At 33.0% G+C, this 21414-nt stretch overlaps 2 protein-coding genes across 3 annotated transcripts; both read left to right on the forward strand.

Annotated features, from left to right (window-relative positions):
* Window positions 1-3309: 3309 nt before the first annotated feature.
* LOC108217314 (transcription factor bHLH35) lies at window positions 3310-12076 on the forward strand. Its single transcript, XM_017390150.2, has 6 exons — window positions 3310-3383; window positions 3477-3639; window positions 3995-4216; window positions 4973-5143; window positions 6817-10617; window positions 10732-12076. Exons 1-5 carry the CDS (start codon window positions 3310-3312, stop codon window positions 6913-6915), a joined length of 729 nt encoding a protein of 242 aa, XP_017245639.2. The 3' UTR covers window positions 6916-10617; window positions 10732-12076.
* Window positions 12077-14346: 2270 nt separating this feature from the next.
* Window positions 14347-20449, forward strand: LOC108216954 (transcription factor bHLH35). 2 transcript variants are annotated; one of them, XR_010290843.1, is made up of 6 exons: window positions 14347-14478; window positions 14565-14727; window positions 14907-15167; window positions 15407-15577; window positions 19473-19648; window positions 19760-20449. XR_010290843.1 is itself a non-coding variant. In XM_017389814.2 (5 exons), the coding sequence occupies exons 1-5, from the start codon at window positions 14408-14410 to the stop codon at window positions 19847-19849; spliced, it is 756 nt and encodes a 251-aa protein (XP_017245303.1). In that variant the 5' UTR covers window positions 14347-14407; the 3' UTR covers window positions 19850-20449. The 2 variants fall into 2 exon arrangements, 1 of the variants encoding a protein (XP_017245303.1); XM_017389814.2 differs by lacking the exon at window positions 19473-19648.
* Window positions 20450-21414: the final 965 nt, after the last annotated feature.

Genomic DNA, 21414 nt, shown 5'->3' on the forward strand with positions numbered 1-21414 from the left:
TTGTCGGTTTTGTGTTGCTCCGATTTTGTGTCTGTCATAGATTTTAATGCTGATTCGTCCTTATCTGCGATTCTAGGCTCTTCGATCGGTGTTGTCTTCTTTGACTAGTTTGGATGTTAATCATCTGTACTATATGCATCCTTCTAATATTCCAAGAATGTAGATCACTACCGTTGTTCAAGATGAATAAAAATTTAATCAGTGGAGTCGCTCAACAGAGATTGCATTGTCTTCAATTTAAGATAAGTTTTATGGATGGATTCTATCTCAAACCCGAGAGTTCATCTTCACTGCTTGTTCATTAGATTTGTTGTAACAATTCTGTAACGTCTTGGCAATAGTGTTGTCTATTTGCGTGCTACTCATGATGTTTGGTTGGATCTGGAACTTCCCTACTTCCAAAGTAATGTTCTTAAATTGTTCAATTTGTGAAGTGAAATCTCTTATCTATCGCAAGAAACGTTATCAATTGCTGTGTATTTCACTCGATTTCGTGTTGTTCATGATGAACTTGAATGTTTGGCTCCTAACTGTAGTTATGTTAAGTGCACTTGTAGTAGTAATGCTAAACTGGATGTACATGATCTTGAGGTTCATTTGTCTCAATTTCTGATGGAATTTAATGATTATTTCATTGTATTACGAGGTAAGATTTTGTTAATGAATCGTTACCTTCACTGAGCCAATGTCAGTAAGTTGTACAGATGCTGCAAAATCCATGAAGTTAATCAATGGTTTTTCATCATCTTTTACGGTACTTGAGACTGGCATGACACTATCATGATTCACACCAACTGCTAACTCTTCCCAATTTACAGTACAGTGTTTCATTCAATTAACACTATACATTTAGTTCAGATTGGAAATTCATAGTGGATTATCAATAATGTAGCCACAGACCATGTAACTCCTACCCTGATACACTTAATAATATCACATTGGATGATGTTTTGTGTGTACCATCATGCACCTACAATTTAATGTCAATATCTAAACTATTAGTTGACAATGCTTGTCAAGCTACCTTTACATATGCCTCTTGTTCTCTCCAGGCCCGTACTTGGATGAGGGACCTCGAGATCGATAAACTGCATCAAGGCTTGTACATACACAATTAATGTCACTCTTTCGACTAAATCTTTGCCCAGTTATCCATCTACTCGTGTGTTTGTTTCATCGTTCTCGCAACTCCCCACAACACAAATTTTGGCATCTTTGTTCAGGACATGTTTCTATTCTAGTTTTGCAGAAATTACAAGTTGAGGGTATCTCTACAACTCTTCCTACATGTGATAGTTGTTTGTTAGGAAAATAGTCTAGAGATCCTTTTACTCCAAGTGTTAGTGTAACTTCGTGCCTTTTTCAGCTTGTTCATGCTGATCTATGGGGTCCATGTCGATATAAAATTCAAGATAGTAGCATTTATTTGTCTTACAATTGTTGCAAGACAAATCTCTTGTTATTTATGTGTTTCAACAGTTTATTCCTCATGTTATAAAAAAATTTCCCACTTCTATTAAAACTATATGCACTGATGATGGTACGAAATTTGTCAATAATGCATTGTCTTCATACTTTACTGAGTTGGATATTGTACATCAACGAGTTGGGAGTATACACAACAATAAAATGGCTTGGTGGAGCCCAATTTATGGCTTCTTCTCGTCAAAATCACTAGTTTGCTGCTCTGAAAGTTGTTCATCGTTTAAAAAGTACTTGTGGTCAAGGATCGCCATTTGCTACAAAGACATAACTGTCGCTTCAGTCTTTTTATGATATAGAATGGGCAAGCTGCCTTATCACTCGACAATTTTTAACTGGGTTTTGTGTACTTCTTGGCGGTTCTCTTGTGAGTTTGAAATGCAAGATGTTACATGTGGTTTCTTGTTCATCGACTGTAGTAAGTATCGTGCTCTTGCCGATACTTGTTGTGAGCTCACCTGACTTGTTTGTGTACTGGATGAGTTATCGTCCATCACACCCACCACATTGCTTCAAACTTTATATTTTCATGGACGCACCAAGCACTTCGAGATTGATTGTCACTCGATGCGTCAAAAAGTTTTAGCATATCTCCACTCATGAACACACCTGTTTACATCATTTTTGCCACATCACCAGATGCCAGCTGTGACGGCCAAGTTGTTAAAAGTTAATTACAACTTATGGAATGTATATAGCTGTTAGTATATGCTTGTATGAATTATATCAGTTTTACATATACATTTGTAACATTAACACTGTTAGTCATACTTTGTAACATTTAAATATATATCTAAATTTTTAAAAATCTGAAATTAAATTCATAATTTTTTCTAAAAATAATTATAATATTATAAAATTAGTCGTATCAATATAATAGAAAGTTAAGCAATAAATTAATAATTGAATTATAATATGGTATAAAATATTTACATATATTTCTAATATATATCAATACACTTTCTCCACAGCAAGTTCACAATTGAAACAAATTCGAATCATAGCAAAAATATTTGTAGACCTTAATTTATAATAAAATAAATAATATTACTTAAAAATTAATTTAGATGTTTTTAAATATTTCTATTATTAAATTATATCCAACCTATATTTGTTATTAAAAACATAAATTTACAATAATTTAATAAGTTCATAATTTAATATTATGATTATCATTAATGTTATATAATTAAATTCCTTAAAATATAATATATGTTCTGAGTCTGTAGAGGCTAAAAAAATCACCATCACATTTAAAACCCATTCAATGACTGCGATTTAACTAATATATAAAAAAAAATATATTATTAATTAAATAACTGTAGTTGTAAATATATATTCCTATTTTTTAAATGCTCTATAAAAAGAATATGAGGAACATTTTATTACAAAACTTATATCAATTTAGTTTAAAACATTAAAATATAAATTATACATTATATTTAAATATTATATATGAATATCTAATGATAATTTTAATGAAATAATAAGATTCAATGATTCATATTTATTCTAAAATACTGTATATAACGGACAAATTATCATTTCGCACGCTTGCTTATTATATATATAAGAATATAATATTGACTGACTGACTGACTAAGTCGCCAACTTGCATTCTTCATTCTTTAGATCAATTGATAGCTAAAATTGATCAATTATTTGAATGCTAATAGTTTGTTGACTAGGTTAATTTTGTATATGACCAAACCTATATATGAAAGCTTGCAGTCCAATATGTATAAAAGGCGAATGAACTCCTTCATAAGCTTCACCTCATCCTCTCTCGTCACATAGAGAGAATAAAGATATAAGCATAGTTGTGAAATGGAAAGCTTTGATGAATATAAGCTGCACTGGGAAACCAACAGCAACTATAATGCTGAAGAACTAATACGCAGGTAGTACACATGCACATGTTGTTTCATAAGTTAATGATTTTTATGGCATTTTTTTGAGAAATAACAATACGTGAACAAATGTTTGGTGTGTAGCTTGTTGCAGGATGACACATTATTAGCCCCCGGCGATTCCATTGCACCAGACGGAGGCCAGCCTTCAGCTGCATCAAGAAACATAGTCGCCGAAAGAAACAGAAGGCAGAAACTAAATGATAGGCTCTATGCCCTCCGAGCTATTGTGCCCAACATAACTAAGGTACACAACCTAATCTCACATGCATATTTGCATGTAGACATTTGCGAAAACAGAAATCCCTATAAAAAATGAAATTGAATATCTTACAAAATTAAACTTTTGTCAAAATTTATGACCAATCGAGTCGTGATCAGCCCATGCTAGACTCTACTTAGTTCCGTCACAATATTTTCTCATATGCTTGACTCTCCTTAGTTCCGTCACCATGTAGACATTTATGAAAAAAGAAATCTCAAAAAATATGAAATAACTGAATATTTTATAAAATTAAACTTTTGTCAAAATCTAAGACCAACCGAGTAGTGATCAACTCTTAGCTCCTTAGTGCCGTCACAATATTGGCTTTGTGTTGCAGATGGACAAGGCATCGACTGTGAAAGATGCAATAAGCTATATTCAAGAACTGCAAGAACAAGAAGGAAGAATTCAGGGTGAAATAGCACAACTTGAGTCAATGGCTTCCGAGAAACAAGATTGGTGTAAGAAGAAAAGAATTGCGCATGAGCAACAACAGCTGTCTTCCTATGTCTCCGGGGGTGGAGGATCATCGTCATCACCACCGATCCAAGTCATTGATGTGAGGCATTAACTCCTTTCTTCCTTTTTACTTTTGCTATCTTTCCCGTTCACTCATATTATAACAAAACCTAATTAGACTTTGTAATATATACTTCTCATTCCACTCATTTTTTTACCATTATCTTCAGGAGTTGGCTAGTTTTTTTAGATGTATATAAAATTAGTGTCATAATTAATTTTTTTTTGCTAAATAAAAATTTAACATAATAAAAATGAAATTAAAATAATTTATAAAATTAAAGTTTAAGGTTGTGCTGACTGAGATAGAATAGAACGAAGGGCAAATGATACGAAAAATTAGAATGAAATTTTATGGAGATAACAAAAATTTTAAACGACCTTGATTAAAAATAAGTGAGTCTAAATTTTCTATAGTATATATGATTAAGATCGTAGGGAAATATGACGAGGAACATGAATCAACAATTTTTCTGTAAAATATATGAGTTAGATATCAAGTTAAAAATGTTTGAAATAGAATAATAGACATTTTCTTTAAACAATCTCAATCTCAGTAGTATAAAATTTCATGACATTCTTCCTTTATCCTACTCAATTAATCAGAACCCTACAATCTTGAAATACATGCAAAACAAGCTATCTCAAATATAAACGATCTCGCGCGATTGTGTCGCAGCCATGACTGAACTCGTGCAGTCGTATTATTATAATACTATTCGAGATTCGCTTAGCAGATTAATCAGCGAGGATGGGACGAACGATGAATATAAAAATGCACGTGTGTGATGTGCAGATAAAAGTGTCGTACGTTGAAGCAAAAATAATCGTGGCGAGCTTGATATGCAGTAAAAGAACGGACGCAATAATCAAGCTTTGCGAAGCTTTTGAATCATTGAAGTTTAAGATTATCACAGCCAACATTACTTCCTTCTCTGCTACCCTTTCAATGACAGTTTTTATCGAGGTAAATTCTTGCCGCTTGTCTGAAATTTTTCTTTCCTTCGATCTATGATATTATATAGATATTGGAAAAATAATTAATCATGCACAAAATTACGTATACGTAAAATGACATGTTTTGAGATCTTAAGTTTTGATTACAACCTAATATCCACGTACATAACACTAATTAAAACAACTCACTTATTTTAAGGTTTTTACAAAATATAATTTTATAACTTATTTCAAAATTATACTTCCGAATAAAAATTTAAACAGTAAACTTTTATTTAAAAAAAAAAATTAATTTAAATTTAAACAAATATATTTCATAAAAATAGTAATATATGTGCGGAGACATCTCTCCCAAAAATCTACAACTAAAGGGTACAAAGGGAGCCGTATTTACGCTACATTTTTTTATATTATTATAATTAGCTATACGAGTAACTCTTTCTCAATTAACTATTCGAATTACAGTAAAATGTTTTAAACTAGTCCTCACCCCTTTCAATTATTTATACTTGGGGGACAGCTGTTCGACACTTATGTTAAAATTCTTATAAAATATAATTAAATAAATATTTTAAAAAAATTTCTTCTGAATTAATAAAATTTAATGTATTTAAATTTTTGTAAATGTCAATTTTTGTGAACTTATACTTTATATGCACCTTAAAATACGTGTCAAACAGTTGAAAAAAAATAATAAAGAAATGAGACTCCATAGTGATAAAAAGTTTCGATTCCATGTAATTATCGATATAGATAACTGTGATAACCTTTAAAATGATAAATGTTGAATTTTTCGGTTTCAAGGATATCACTCTAGAGCGTCCTCCGTATAAGATTCGTAGGAAAAGTGATCTAATTAAATGCTAAATTTGATTATCTTACGAAAACTAACAAAAACAAATAGGTAAAGGTATGAGTTGACAGATCTTTGAAAGTCAATTTTAGTGTGAATATGTGATTATAAAACAATTAACTAGTCATACCTTTAAGAATAATATCATGATGTCTCTGCTTATCACGACAAGACAGTTCTTTCTAAGCCGAATTAAGGAAATAAAGCAGACTTTTCCCTTATTTTCTTTTCATTCTCTAAGCAGCGAAACAGGCCGGTCTGTGTAGTTTCGTGGTACCCGGTGTACGAAAAAACATGTGTATTTGTTGAGATACTATACCAATGAACGCTGAACTGAACAGGAATTTGTATACGTTTTTGAAGTGGACAAGAATGGCAGGCCCCGCTCAATAAATGAGGCAACGTGTAAAATTAAATAATTAATTTTAATTACATTAATATATTTAATATTTTAAATAGGATATATAAGTAATAATTATAGTATATAATTTGGGATAAAGATAAGAATTATATATTAATTATTCATTAATATTATTTAGCAAATTGATGCTAAAACACAAGAAAAATTAGTGATTAATAATTAAATTTCAAATAAAACTTTAACATAAAAATATATAATATCAGTTTATATAGCGATAAAACTGAGAGTAAGCAGCCGGCTACGAAACTAAAATTATTATGCGGTCCCTTCAAATTTTAAGATCATCTGGTGAGTGATTGTTTCATGAATATAGCGTCGTAAACTTCCATTAGTTCATGTGTGTTTTAACATCCACATTTAGCATGTTGTTTTCTTCACATTTAGCAAGTCCAATATTTTATGCTCACAGGCAGATGAGATGGAGAAAGATACAATAAAGATAGAGATCGAAACTGCTATAAGAGCTGTCAATCATCCAGGCTTGCAGTCCAATGAGTTGCTACCTTAACAATGATACATATATTGTTAAGTGTAATGAAGCAGATGATTGTTACTGGTTTATTTCAGTCTATTTTGTTTATTCTAATAACAGTCTCACTGTGGTATGCAGTTGAGTTAGCTAGCCTTGTCACTACTGATTAGGATTTGTATAGGGTCCATCAGTTGTGTAAGGTGTAGTAGTCTTTTCTTAAGTTGGTACGTTGGTAGTACTGTTATACAGATAAAAAGACACAGGGGTGTAGACTGTGGTCCTCAATGCAGAATATGCAAGTTTCTTGTTATGCAGAGTTGTTCCCATTCTCTCACTGAATTACTTCAAAGTTATCTTCATGCTTTAGATGCATAAAAGTTTTCATGGTATCAGAGCTAGCATAAATAACTAAGTTTTATATCGATTTTGTGGTGAGAAGTTAAAGTTTTATACAAGTAGCTGAGTGTGTAATTACTAGTGTCTAGATAGGTGAGTGTTGTCATGTTATTATCAAACACAATATCCTAGTTTCTAGATCTACTCACCGCTAACGACAAACTTTCATTCACGGACCTCTAAAACCCTATCTTTTTACACCCATCTGATAGGCCAACCTCGATATAACGTAACCAAATTACAAGATGCGGGAGACTATGGAACATGGAGGAGGTCATTTGAGATTCAGTTGTCGGGAAAAAGAAAGCTTGGGTTTATAGATGGGTCAGTTTCAAGAAGCACAACAGATGCGGTGGAAGCGGTTCAGTGGGACACATGTAATACATTGGTAATTTCTTAGATCCATAACAATATTTTTCAGATAATATTAAATCTTCTGTGTTGTTTATTGTTGGAATAATCTTAAACTTAGGTGTTATTAATTATTTGTTTTATAATTTGTTTTGTTTTAATTGATTGTTTGAATAAGTCAGATGTATCCAACGTGTTTGTATGCAACTGAATAGGTCGTGAGGAGTTGAGTATTTTTAGGAAAGTAGTGGAGTCATATCAGGTGATGCTCCTCGTTTGTCGCAGTAGTAGGAGTTTAAGTCTTTAGTATTCTTCGGTTTATGTATTTTTAACTCAGTAATATCAGTCAAGTTTCACTTTGTATTCTCTCAATTTATATTCATACAATCGATCATATATTTCAACATATGGTATCAAAAGTCAAAGAGGGAACAGTGAGTATAGACTATCCGATATTGTCAAAATCCAACTACACGGCGTGGTCAATGAAGATGCAGGTCTTCATGGAAGCTCAGGGAGTTTGGGAGGCTGTGGAGCCTAGTGACCCGAAGGTGAATGTTGAAACACGGATGGATAAAATGGTGTTGGCAGCAATTTATCAAGGCATCCAGATGAGTTTATGTTAAGTCTCGCTGGTAAAAAAAGGCTAGAGTTAACATAAACTTCTCTGGAATGCCTTGATAAATTGCTGCCAGCGCTATTTTATCCATCCGTGTGTCAACGTTCACCTTCGGATCACTAAACTCCTTCATGGACAGAGCCTCAAACTCAGACCTGAGTGTCTGCACCTTTGCCTCTTGAACTCTTTATGCCCCTATAGACATAGTAATACTGCTGCTGATATATGGAAACAACTTGAAAAATAGTTTTCCCAGTCCAATAGTTCAAGAAAGTATAAACTAATTAAGTCGAAACAAAATGGGATGAAGGTTAGTGATTACTTCATCGGCTAAAACAGTCCGTGGGAAGAAATCGATTTGATGAATATCTTGCCCAGAATCATAGTCATCACAAATCTGTCGAATGCCGTGGACACCATGAAGGAGGCGAAACTTTTTCAGTTTTTTTTTTTTTGCTAAATAGAAACTTTTTCAGTTTTTAAATGGTCTGGATGATACATATGAGGTAAAAAGAAGCCAACTTCTCATGATTTGGTGCCAAAGGTTAGTGCACACACCAATATCCAAATTACAAAATATTGCTCAAGTAAAACACTACCTTCACCAACATAAGCAACAGGTATGCCTCACATGTCTTGTAATTAAAATGACCAAAATACTAACTTTATCCATTAGTAAATCAAATGCATCATAAGCTTTTAATTTGATCCACATGGATATATGGGGTCCATCTCGAGTGCCAACTCGAGGAATATATATATTTTCTTCCTTTGGTGGATGATTTTGGTCATCGGTGAGCAAAACCGGATATCCGGTCCGGTTATGAATTATAAACCGGATATCCGGTTTTTCTAATCACTAAATACTTATTCCGGTTCCGGTTTAATCGGATATTCAGATATCTTTTTAAACCGGTCGAAAAACGGATAGTCTGGATCCCATTTCTTAAAAAATATTATGCATTACTTTCTAATTCCATAAATTTGTAATGTTTAATTTATTTTTTCCTACAAGTATGAAATGAAAAACTACTAACAGTAGCTTAGGCAGGACTGTTTTTAATACATAAAGTTGCATGTTCAATTTTTTCACATCTGTCTCTCTACTTCTGCATAACCGGGGACTCTTCTCCGCGGATGTTTATTAGTGCTAAAATTCTCCGTCTGCGTGTACTTAAATCTCTACATCTTAAAATCACTGGGAGGAAATTTCACACAATATTACTGCTAAAAGAACATAGATGCACAAAAGTAATTTGTAATAGATCTTCTATTTAAAAGATTAAGAAAAATATTATATATTATTTATAAAAGTAATTTTTAATTTAAAATAACAAAACCGGATCGGATGCGGATATCTGGTTTCTTATATATATGTGATCCGGATCCAGATCCGAATTTATTAAAAAAAGCCGGATCTGATATCCGGTCCGGTTTATTCGGATCGGATATCCAAATTTCCGGATATTTTAAATCGGATACCAGATCGGAAAATCGGATAACTCGGAATTCGGATTTTTATGCTCACCCCTAACTTTAGTCGAATAAAATTGGTCTATTTGGTTGACAATAAGTCAGATTACTTAAAAAATAAAAAATTTATGTTGCTACACAATTCGAGGGAAAGCTAAAGGTGGTACGATTTGATAATGCCCCGGAATTATCAAAGTTACCATGCTCTTGATATATACATAAACGACTTGCCCAGTTGCCCATATGCGGAAATTATCAAAGTTGATAGAAACGAGTTGTTCAACTGTTGGTGTCTCGGCATATACGGCCACGTAAGGGTGTTCGCGGTGCGGGCGGTGCGGTTTTTTCCAAAAATCACAAATCAATCCGCGCATGCGGTTTGGGAAAATTCATAAACCGCAACCGCACCACGTAATATAAAAACCGCGTAAACCACACCACAAAATTGCGGTGCGGTGCGGTGTGGTGTGGTTCATGCGGTTTGCATGGTTTATACATTCAAAAAATTTATACTTTTGAATGACAATATAAATATAATTTTAAACTATAAGTATTTAAATTTTTTTTATGATACACACACACACACACAAATTTAGAGTTACGATACTCATAAAAAAAATATAAACTAAAATATAAGTATGATAATGATGAAGATGAAAAGATTTCAACACTAATACGTTATTACATAGAAAACGAATATAATTAAAATATTTAATTTGTCGTCTTAAAACTAACCTTAATTTGTATTGTAAAATTCAAATTTGTATTGTATTTAATTTGTATTCTTGCCTTATTTGGATGAATTGGGAACGATTGTCCAAGCACAAAGCGGAGGGTGGCATGGGTTTTAGGGACTTCCGGGACTTCAACATTTCCATGCTAGGCAAACAAGGCTGGAGGTTTCTCTCTAATCCAAATAGTTTAGTCACCAAGCTATATAAGGCCAGATACTTTGCTAATAGTGATTTTCTGAACTCGGTACCGGGACATAACCCAAGTTTCATTTGGCGCAGTATTTATGAAGCAAAGCAGCTGATTGTGGAAGGTGTTCGATGGAGAATTGGCTCAGGCAAGAATATAAATATTATCGGACAACCATGGTTAGCCAATAATGATAGCCCGTATATCACCACTGACTCCCAAGCGTTGAAAGATCGTTCAGTGGCATCTCTGTTCCAAGACGGTAGTAAACAGTGGGATCGTGATATTATTAAGTCTGAGTTTAATGACAGGGACCAACAGATCATCCTTGATATGGTGGTTGCTGATAACGAAGGAGAGGATGTGTTATATTGGTCTCATGAAGTTACAGGTTTATACTCTGTAAAAAGTGCGTACAGATGGTTACAGCAAAAGAAGGAATCATGGAGGTCTGCTGATAACATTTTCACAAAGCTGTGGAAAATCAGAGCACCCCCAAAGTGTATAAATGTGGTTTGGCGTGCACTCACTAATTGTCTTCCTACTCTCGTTCAGCTACATATTAAAAGAGTGCAAGTTCAAACTTTGTGTCCAGTTTGTCAGCAAGAGAACGAATCTATTATGCACAGCTTGGTATCTTGTTCTTTCGCTCAACAATGTTGGTTGCTCCTTAAAGTTGAGAATCAGGGGATATGATGTTTAGATTTTACTACTTGGTTGGAGCGTGTGTTGCATACAGCAAGTTCGAAGGTCCAAGCTGAAATCATCACACTATGCTGGGCAATATGGCGTAATCGTAATGATATAGTGTGGAACCAACGCTTCTCATCAGTCAATAAAACAGTAGCTGCAGCGAAGCAGTACCTTACACAATAGTCAATAGCCCAAAATAGGTCTTCTACTACCCTTCTCCAGCCTACTTTCGAAGGAGATGGTGATTGTATTTGGGTTAATCCTCAACCGAATTCTATTAAGGTATCAGTTGACGCGGCTGTTTTCGAAGACAAGGATGCAGCAGGGTTGGGTCTGGTTGCGAGAGACGATAATGGAGAACTTATTCAAGCAAAGACACTTATACTGCCAAGCAAAGTTGCTCCAGTTCTAGGTGAAGCCATGGCAGTGAAAGAGGCATTGAGCTGGATAGATGTGATGCAGTGGCCAAAGGTAATTCTGGTCTCAGATTGCTTGGTTGTGGTACAAGCGATCAGGAGCAAAACACCTATGAGATCTCAGTTCGGTAAGGTTATTGAAGATTGTTGGAGCTATATCCGAAGGTTGAACAAAATTTCTTTGTATCATGTTAAGCGTTCTGAAAATATGGTTGCCCATCAACTTGCTAGGGAATCATATAATTACCCAGATCGTAGTTTTGATAGAGACTCAATTCCGAGCTCTGTTAAATATTGTATTGAGATGGATTTGAAGTGCTAATAAAATTCCCAGCTTTTCGTCAAAAAAAAAAATAAAATAAATTTGTATTGTAAAATTATTTTAATTAAGTTTAGTAACTTAAACATATATATATATATACACACATAGGAGATAACATCATAATAAATAATCAATCTATATAATATAAATATTTGTAATTATATGTGACATATTTTTATATATTAGAAAATAGCGGTGCGGTGCGGTTTGAACCGCGCTTGTATAATGTCAAACCGCAACCCGCACCGCGCGGTTTGTTAAAATTTCAACCCGCAACCGCACCATGAAAAAAAAACCGCATTCTGCGGTGTGGTGCGGACGGTTTATGCGGTGTGGGCGGTTTGATGAACACTCCTACAGCCAGGGGAGCCAAAGGCATGCACATTCATTATAAACATATTAGAATAAAATATTAATCTATCATGGGTTATAAGTTAAAAAGAATAATTTATATTTCATGAAAATATAATGACAATAATAACTTTGACAGGTTGTGTATTTAAAAAATAATATAAAATTTTATAATTCGAAAATTCTAAAAAAAGCTTGTTAAAGAGAATACCTTTTAACTAATTTTAGTTTCAATCTATTTTCTTTTGAAGCTAAAAAATTAATTTTAACATATATTTGGTGCAAATCGGACCTTGAATCTCTTATAAGGAAAGAAATTTCATTATTAGCTTTTACTACTTTTATCATCAATGTAAAAGAAAAGTTTAATAAATATGATTAAATAATAATAATAATAATAATAATAATAATAATAATAATAATAATAATAATAATAATAACAACGAGAAGTAATCCCAATACAGCCTATAGATATATATATTTTTAATTATTTTATATGTTATTGATATTATAAAATATACATACTCAATAAAATCAGAGAGATCTGGATTCAAAAGTTAGCTGTGTTTGACGACTTCTGTACACACTACCACAGGTCCACAGCCACAGTATAGATTACACGAAAAATGGGAAAAATGGTAATATGCGTGGAGCCTCGCCTGTTCCTCTACAAACCACACGTGCTTGAAAGGTGGCCGGCAAAACAGAAATAATTGAGCTAGAGCAACTTTTAACTAAAATCGCGAAGGGCGAAGACTTGACTTAGGTTTATAAGTATAAGCAGGATTATCAATTATATCGACAAATCATGATTTTTTAAAAGTTTGTGATCAACTTAGGAATTATTTAAATTATTGCAATTGGGTCCGTATATTTCAATTTATTTTCAGACTCAGTATTCACATATGATATTCACTTATTCAGAACCAACTCTTGAAAACTTGATTGGGCAAGTTGTCGGTAGTGGGGATACAAAGGCCGATCATATTAACTTCAATGACAAAAGTCTGGAGTAGAGGACAAAAAACAATCCGGTATTATCTCACAATGACTAAAGAGATATGCACTGGGCCTATGACTATTTGTTTCGACTAGACATGAACGTAGTTGTACAGCTCCAACAAATCATGATCTTTTAAGGACTTTTGTGAACTTTAGGGGCCGTTTAGGTGAGTTTAAAATAAGTATTTTTTACCTGAAATAAATAAGTGGAGTAGAAGTTAGAAGTAAGATAAGACTTATAAGTGATTAAAGTGTTTGGGAAAAAAGTAGAAGGCCGAAACAAAAGCTAGCATTCCTAACTTTTTATAAGTGCTTATTGACTTTTTACACAAACGGTACGAATAAGTGCTTCTAACTTATAAACCGAGAAGCCCCGCTTAAAAGTGACCGCCAAACACCCACTTAGATTACCTAAATTATTGTAATTATGCAAATGTATTTCGACTTATTTTCAAATTTGGAATTCGATACTTGATCCGATTTTCGAAAAAAGTCTTGGAATTTGAACCGTGTTGTCACATTTATCATTGCCCAATCACGAACTCTGTCAATTAATCCCGATTTCTACGTGAACGTGTATATACATGAACAGCTGGCGGTCCTTTATACTCCCTCCGTCCCATTTTATGTGACCCTTATTCCTTTTTGGGACGTCCCAAAAAGAATGAACCTACAATACTTACTATTTTTGAACACTACTTTTCACTATTACACCCACTACTTTTTTCCACTATCTCTTTTCTATAATAATATAAACACTATTACACCCACTATCTTCCTCCACTATCTCAAATCTATTATTAAATATTGGTAGGTCCCACCACTTTACCCACTTTTCAACTAAACTTACTACATTTTTCTTAATCTCCGTGAAAGTCAAACCAGCTCACTCTTTTTGGGACGGAGGGAGTATATAATAATCAACTGAATCCTTGATAAGTCTCCACTTCTTCCTCTCGTCTCAAACAAAGACACAGTTGTGAAATGGAAAGCTTAGATGAATATCAGCTGTACTGGGAAACCAACCGATATTATAATGCTGAAGAACTAGGCAGGTAGCTTACAGCCTGTTGTTTTATAATTTAATGAATTTTTTAATTCCTGAGAAATAATAATGCTCGTACAAATGTATGGTGTGCAGCTTGTTGCTGGATGACACATTATCAGCCTACTACGATTCCAGTTCACCGGACGGAGGCCAGTCTTCAGCTGCATCAAAAAACATAGTCTCGGAAAGAAACAGAAGGAAGAAACTAAATGATAGGCTCTATGCCCTCCGAGCTGTTGTCCCTAACATAACTAAGGTACACTCAATCTTATCTCCGGATCCTAACGGTGACGGGATCAGAATTTCGAAACATATGAAACTATGTATCTTATAAAATTAAATAATAAGTCAAAGTTTAAGAACAACCTAGACTCGATCAGCATATTATAGACTCTCCTTAGTTCCTTTCACATTAAAATTGATCATGTGATGCAGATGGACAAGGCATCGATTGTGAAAGATGCAATAAGCTATATTCAGGAACTGCAAGAACAAGAGAGAAGAATCCAAGGTGAAATAGCCCAACTGGAGTCCATGGCTTCCAAGAAACAAGATTTGTATAGTGAGGACTCGAAACAAGCAGACCAGACATCAGCATGTAAGAAGAAGAAGAGAACTGTGCATGAGCCACAACAGCTGTGTTCCTATGACTCCGGGAAATCATCATCAACATCATCCCCCATCGAAGTCATTGAGGTGGGCCATTTACTCTTTCTTTCTTTAATTTCCATTTTTTGCCAAACTTCTCTTTCACTCATTTGCCTTGTCACGCTAATATACACATATATTATAACAAAGATTTGTGATTTTAAATTATATGGCCATGACACAAGTCATAGAGTATTATAATATTAATCAAGATTAGATTAGCTTAGCTTAGCTAAGATTTGTGGGGCGAGATAAATATAAAATGAAGCCATGTGTGTGGTGTGCAGCTGAGGGTGTCGTATATCGGAGAAAAAACAATTGTGGTGAGCCTGACATGCACTAAAACAACGGACACAATAATCAAGCTCTGCCAAGTTTTTGAAACATTGAAGCTTAAGATTATCACTGCCAACATTACTTCCTTATCTGATACCCTCTTGAAGACACTTTTTATCGAGGTAAATCTCTCTTGCCGTTTGTCTAAATTTTTCTTTCCTTGATTTCTCCTACAACATTATTATTAGAATATAATATGATTCTGGTAAGTACTGCTCTCAGCAACTTAAAATTTTGTAACATGCATGCTCACGCAAAATTCGAATTCAACTCCCAATATTTTCATAATTAATTAAAGACATGAAGACAATTAAATTTATGACCTTAAAGATGAGTGTCCGTTTCCACTCTCAACCCATAAATGACATTCAAGTAAGGAGAAATATTAAAATATAATATGATCTTATTCCAATATATTAAGATTTTGGAAGAATTGATGACTTGAAAGGGGTATATTGATTATGTATGGATTAAAAAAATCTTGAAAACCATTATTAATTGGTGCTAATATTTCATTATAAAATAATTCACCCACATTCTTAAAACTAGATCCCGATATTTCGTACTTATGATGACATGGCATGTTTGTAAGCCAAAACAAGAAAACAAAACTTGACTTTTTCTATAATTCTGCTCTAAAGTTTGATGTATGCCCATCGATCAATAGAACAAGAGTGCATTTACCAGGCAGGCAGGCACTAAACTACGCGTGAATGTGTGGCTTGGCTATAGATCTTATTAATTTCCAAAAAATGGGTAAGCAAGATATTATGTAAAATTTGTTAAATTTGTAGTTATATTGCTTAGGTGACTCATCTTAAGTTAGTATGTTACTATTATTTAAAATTGTTATTAATAAAATATATTAATTTAAGAATGATACTACGTATATTTTGTAGGTGTTTGGCGGGGCTTAAAAGCCCCGCTTCTGGACTTTTAAGTTGGAAGCACTTATTCGTACCGTTTGTGTATAAAGTCAAGAAGCACTTATATAAAAAACTACGATTTCTAACTTTTGTTTCATGACTTCTACTTTTTTCCCAAACATTTTAATCACTTATAAGTCTTAACTAACTTCTAACTTCTGACTTTTACTTCACTTTTTTATTTTAAGTAAGAAGCACTTATTTTAAACTCACCCAAACGGCCCTTTTATGTCAAACTTTTTTCGCAAATCACAGTGACATACAAATGATAATTTCAACTGAGTGGTTAATGTGTAAATTGATGGACTAGCTAAGAGAGCCATATCTCCATATTCATATAATATTGTTCGCTTTAGGCCGAGCCCTCACCGTTTTGTTTTTAGACACCTGCCAAAAAGTCTCATACTATTGGCGATTGTTCCAACCTCGATCTGCCAACTAAGAGCATCTCCAGCAGCATCTTAACCCATTCCTTAAATATAATATAAAATATTGGATCCTAGTGACTTAAGATAATAATAGCTATTCTTACCTCTAACAATATTCCTTATATTCATTCGAGTTATAATCAAAAAACCCAATCAACTTGTCAAATTTTTGCCAAAAAAACCTTTAAACTTCTATTTTCTTTAACAACCCCAATAAACTTTATTAAAAGTATAAAAATAAATACAAAATAAACCATGGTTAAATCTACCAATGTGACTTGTCATCTATCTTTCCTTGATTTGTATCTTTTTATACACGTGTGTGCCACATAGCGCCTAGTCATTCACATGAATAATTTATAATATGATATTTGTTAGTTTAGATTTAAAAATTAAAATGAAAACAAGTGAAGATGTGTGATATTGGCAGATTATGGTAAAACTTCGAAATAAATTAATGGGGTTTTCATTTTGACGTAATTAGATGGTATGTGAAAAGATTAGCAGATGGAGTGTTATTTCTGACTCCATTCAATACAAAAGTCAGGAGATGGAACAACTTTTTATGTTTTCCTGAGTTCACAGGTTTGGTTGGGGTGTCTCACGCGATTAATTTTTATAGAGTTTTAGAGGGTGTTTGTTTGGAGTTGCTCGAGACTATTGATTGGACATAGTATATGGTTGAGTAATTTGTTTGTATTTTGGTGGATTGTTTGTGCTAAGTGGTTAAAATATGTCTTACTCAATTCGGAGTTCCCATTCTGCTGCTTGATGTGCTGCACGGATGCACCTAAAGCTTGGTTAACTGTTTATGCTCGAGTAGCTAAGTAAGGATTTCACACATTAATATACACCATAAGATACATTTTTTCCACATAGAAAATCAACCACGTAGAAACGAGGTGGATGAAATACCTCAGAGCCTTTAGTCACAATAACTATGGCGGCAGAGCAGTTCCCAGTCTGTTCATTATTTTTTTTTTGATTAATTGTAATCAATTTACTATATAGGATATGTGATGATCATGGTTAGTCCACAACAGCTATAAGTAACTCTAGTTGAATGTTTTTCAAAGATTTAATAAAGTTTATTGGGGTTATTAGTGAAAAAAGGTTTATAGGTTTTTTGGCAAAAGAATAACAAGTTAGTTGGGTTTTTTGGTTAATAACTCTATTCATTCCTTATATACTATTTTATTATTAAAAGTTACCATTATTGCAATAGGTGAAGAGAGAGAACATGTTGGTATTCAAAATTTATTATAAAATAAGATTTAGGAGAGAAGAGAGTTTACCTAAAGATAAGGCATGGCTAGTGGATCTTAGTGATTTAGGGAATCACTAAGATACTGTTGGAGTGGATTATTTTCCCATATTCCTCATATTTTGGTTTAAGACTCCAAATAGAGAAGCTGCTGGAGTTGCTCTAATAGAGCCATAAATTCCATAATAATACAATATTATCCGTTTCGGACCGAACCCGCACGACTTTATTTTTGGACATCTCTGAAAAGGCTTTATACTTTTGAAGTTATTCTGACAGCTTATCTTCTAGCTTTTTACCCCTCTTACAATTGATATGGGACAACTCCGACATATATATATAAGGGGTCCATTATTATTAGTGTGAATGGAACTAATCATACATTGCTAACTAAAATTTGGAAACGAATTTTGGGTTAAGTAATTGTCCTTATTTTAATATGAAAAAAGATGATTAGGTATTTCACTCTCGATCTGTACAGATTTGACAGATATAAACAAAATATGGTATTTCACTACTGATCAATACAGATTTGACAGATATAAACGCAATCAAGAGGTTGACTGTTATAGATAAAGATTTTGTACCAGTGAAATGGTGTAATATATACATATTATCTAAAAAATATTTATTTTCAACATGTCACGGGACTTTTTAGCTTAGAATTTTGTAGGTTTGGAGATTCTTTTATTTTGTTTTGTCATAATCAGTTTCACGTGGATGAATGGTACCGAAATATGATATCGGTAAAAACGGAGTTCTTTCATAAAAAATTTATCATCTAACCGAAGGACATACAAAATGTTCTCAGACATTTATATAATAAGAAATTCATGTTTGTAGATAGAGTCAATGGAACATGAAGAAACAATATTAAACTAGCGTCAAAATAATGATTATATCGTCGAACAAGTATAATAATCATAAGGAGATATTATTATTAAAAACTCTTTTAGAAAAATAAAATAAATAATTTAATTAAAAAAAAGTTTATATCAAATAAATTTAATCAAAGGGGATTGCCTTAGGTTATATACGGACTACGAATTTGATAATTGATAAAATAAAATTAATAAGATGAATATATATTAATAATATTTAACCTCTAAGTAGAATATAAAAATGGATATTGTTAATAGAATAGCAACTATTTTTATTTAGATGTTAGATTTTATTAGTGGAGATTTTTGTACATTTTATTATTATTATTAGTATAATAAAAATTTTGTCGATAAAATCTGTATGGAAAAAAATCCATCATTTAAATTAGAAAGTGATTGTTATGCATGTAAGAAATCGTTGAAAATATTAGCTGTTACTGTATCGATAGCAAATTCAAATATGCTTTCATTTATAACAAATTGATGACAATACAACGTCTTTAATTTCTTGGGTCTAGTGACACAATTGAGAAGATTTTGACAATCACAAGAGAGGAAAAGAGATTACCACTTTCTGGTGTGCGAATATAGAAGTAGCGTATGCTTCCATTAGTCCTCGTGACCTTGTGTCATATACATAACCGAGATTCTCTGTTTCACGTGATAGCGTTTATCAAGCACAAGCTGGTCCAGGGTGTGTTTTTTCTTTGTTCTACAACGCGTTTAAACATTGAAATCTTACAAGTTTTTTCCTCAGTCGTCCACTGATAATTAAGCGCGCAAGTCCAATGTTTTATACTGGCAGGCAGATGAGACGGAGAAAAATACGGTGAAGACGGAGATCGAAACTGCTATAGCAGCTCATAATCAGCCAGACAGTCCAATGAGCTGCTAACTCAACAGCGATACCTATGCTAGGTGCAGTAATATCGAAAACTCTTGATAGTAACTTTTGGTTTTACGTGGGTTAAAGTTAGATAAAAAGACAAGAATTGCGAGGACTAAATATTCTGCAAAGTGCAGTCTTCATATACCAAAAATAGTTCTGACAATTCTTTGATTTTTATCTGTTTGTGTATGTACTCCCTCCGTCCCAATCAATTCTATACAGTTTCCTTTTTGGGACGTCCCATCATTTCTATACATTCCAAATATAGTAACTTTTAATAATATAAAACACTATTACACCCACTTCTTTCTTCCACTATCTCCATTCTATAATAATATAAACACTATTACACCCACTATTTTCCTCCACTATCTCAAATCTATCATTAAATATAAATGGGTCCCACCACTTTACACACTTTTCATCTCACTTTACTCACTTTTTACACTTTTTCTTGATCTCCGTGTCCAAACCAAATGTATACAATCTACCGGGACGGAGGGAGTATGGTTTTATCTATTTCGGCGGCTGTATTATTTTTAATTAATGTAATAACATGCAACTGTTTTCTTGTACTTCAATAATGAACGTCGTCTTCAATTAGTATTAATGAGCCGGTAGCGATTCAGATTATAGATCCGTTTAGATGAGCTCAAATAAGTGTTTGCTACTTAATGTTAAAAAAAGAATAAGAAGCAAGTACAATCGATTATAAGGCTGACTTCTCGGAAGTTAGAAACACTTATTTGTAGTGGAAAAAGTCAAGTAGCATTTAAAAAAAATTAGGATTACTTATATTTTGTTTTAGGACTTCTATTTATTTTTCAAACAGTTTAATCATTAGAGGTCTTAACTTGCTTTTGACTTCTACTTCATTTTTTTTTACTTTAAACCAAAACTTCTACTTCATTTTTTTTTACTTTAAACCAAAATCACTTATTTTAAGCTCGCCCAAACGACCCCTAAGACATACAAGTGATTAAAATGTGTTGAAAATAAATAGAAGTCATGAAATAAAAACTAATATTTTTAATTTTTTATAATACTTCTTGACTTTATATAGAAACGATAGGAATAAGTGCTTCTAAGAACAAGTGTTTCTAACTTATAAAAGCCGGGTTTTTAAGCGTGGGCCAACACCCCTTACATGTGTCACTCTTTTTATATCTCTTACTCCCTCCGTTCCCGGGATAGTATACATTGGGGATGGGGACGGGGACGGGGACGGGGACGCGACATGATTTTAGTGCTCCCGTAAAATATAGTTATATGATTTTTTTTTGAATTAAAGTTTGGATGTTAAATTTTATTCAAAGGAGGAAAATCTCAAAAAAAAAAGTTGCATAACTATATTTTATAATGAGAGTGTTGAAATAGGTGTCGAGTAGTTAAAATAAAATGTATATAATTAAATGGGACAGATGGACTATAATATTTTTTTTTTGAAAATGGACTATAATATTTTTAATTCATACATCGTCATCAAGAATCTATCTACCTCGATTATTTCTTTGGATCAGTGTTCTTTTATGGGTTATCAAATTTCTAAAGTTGATTTATTTAAATATAAA

The sequence above is a fragment of the Daucus carota genome, chromosome 4 (genome assembly GCF_001625215.2).
Source record: "Daucus carota subsp. sativus chromosome 4, DH1 v3.0, whole genome shotgun sequence".
Taxonomy (NCBI): Eukaryota; Viridiplantae; Streptophyta; class Magnoliopsida; order Apiales; family Apiaceae; genus Daucus; species Daucus carota.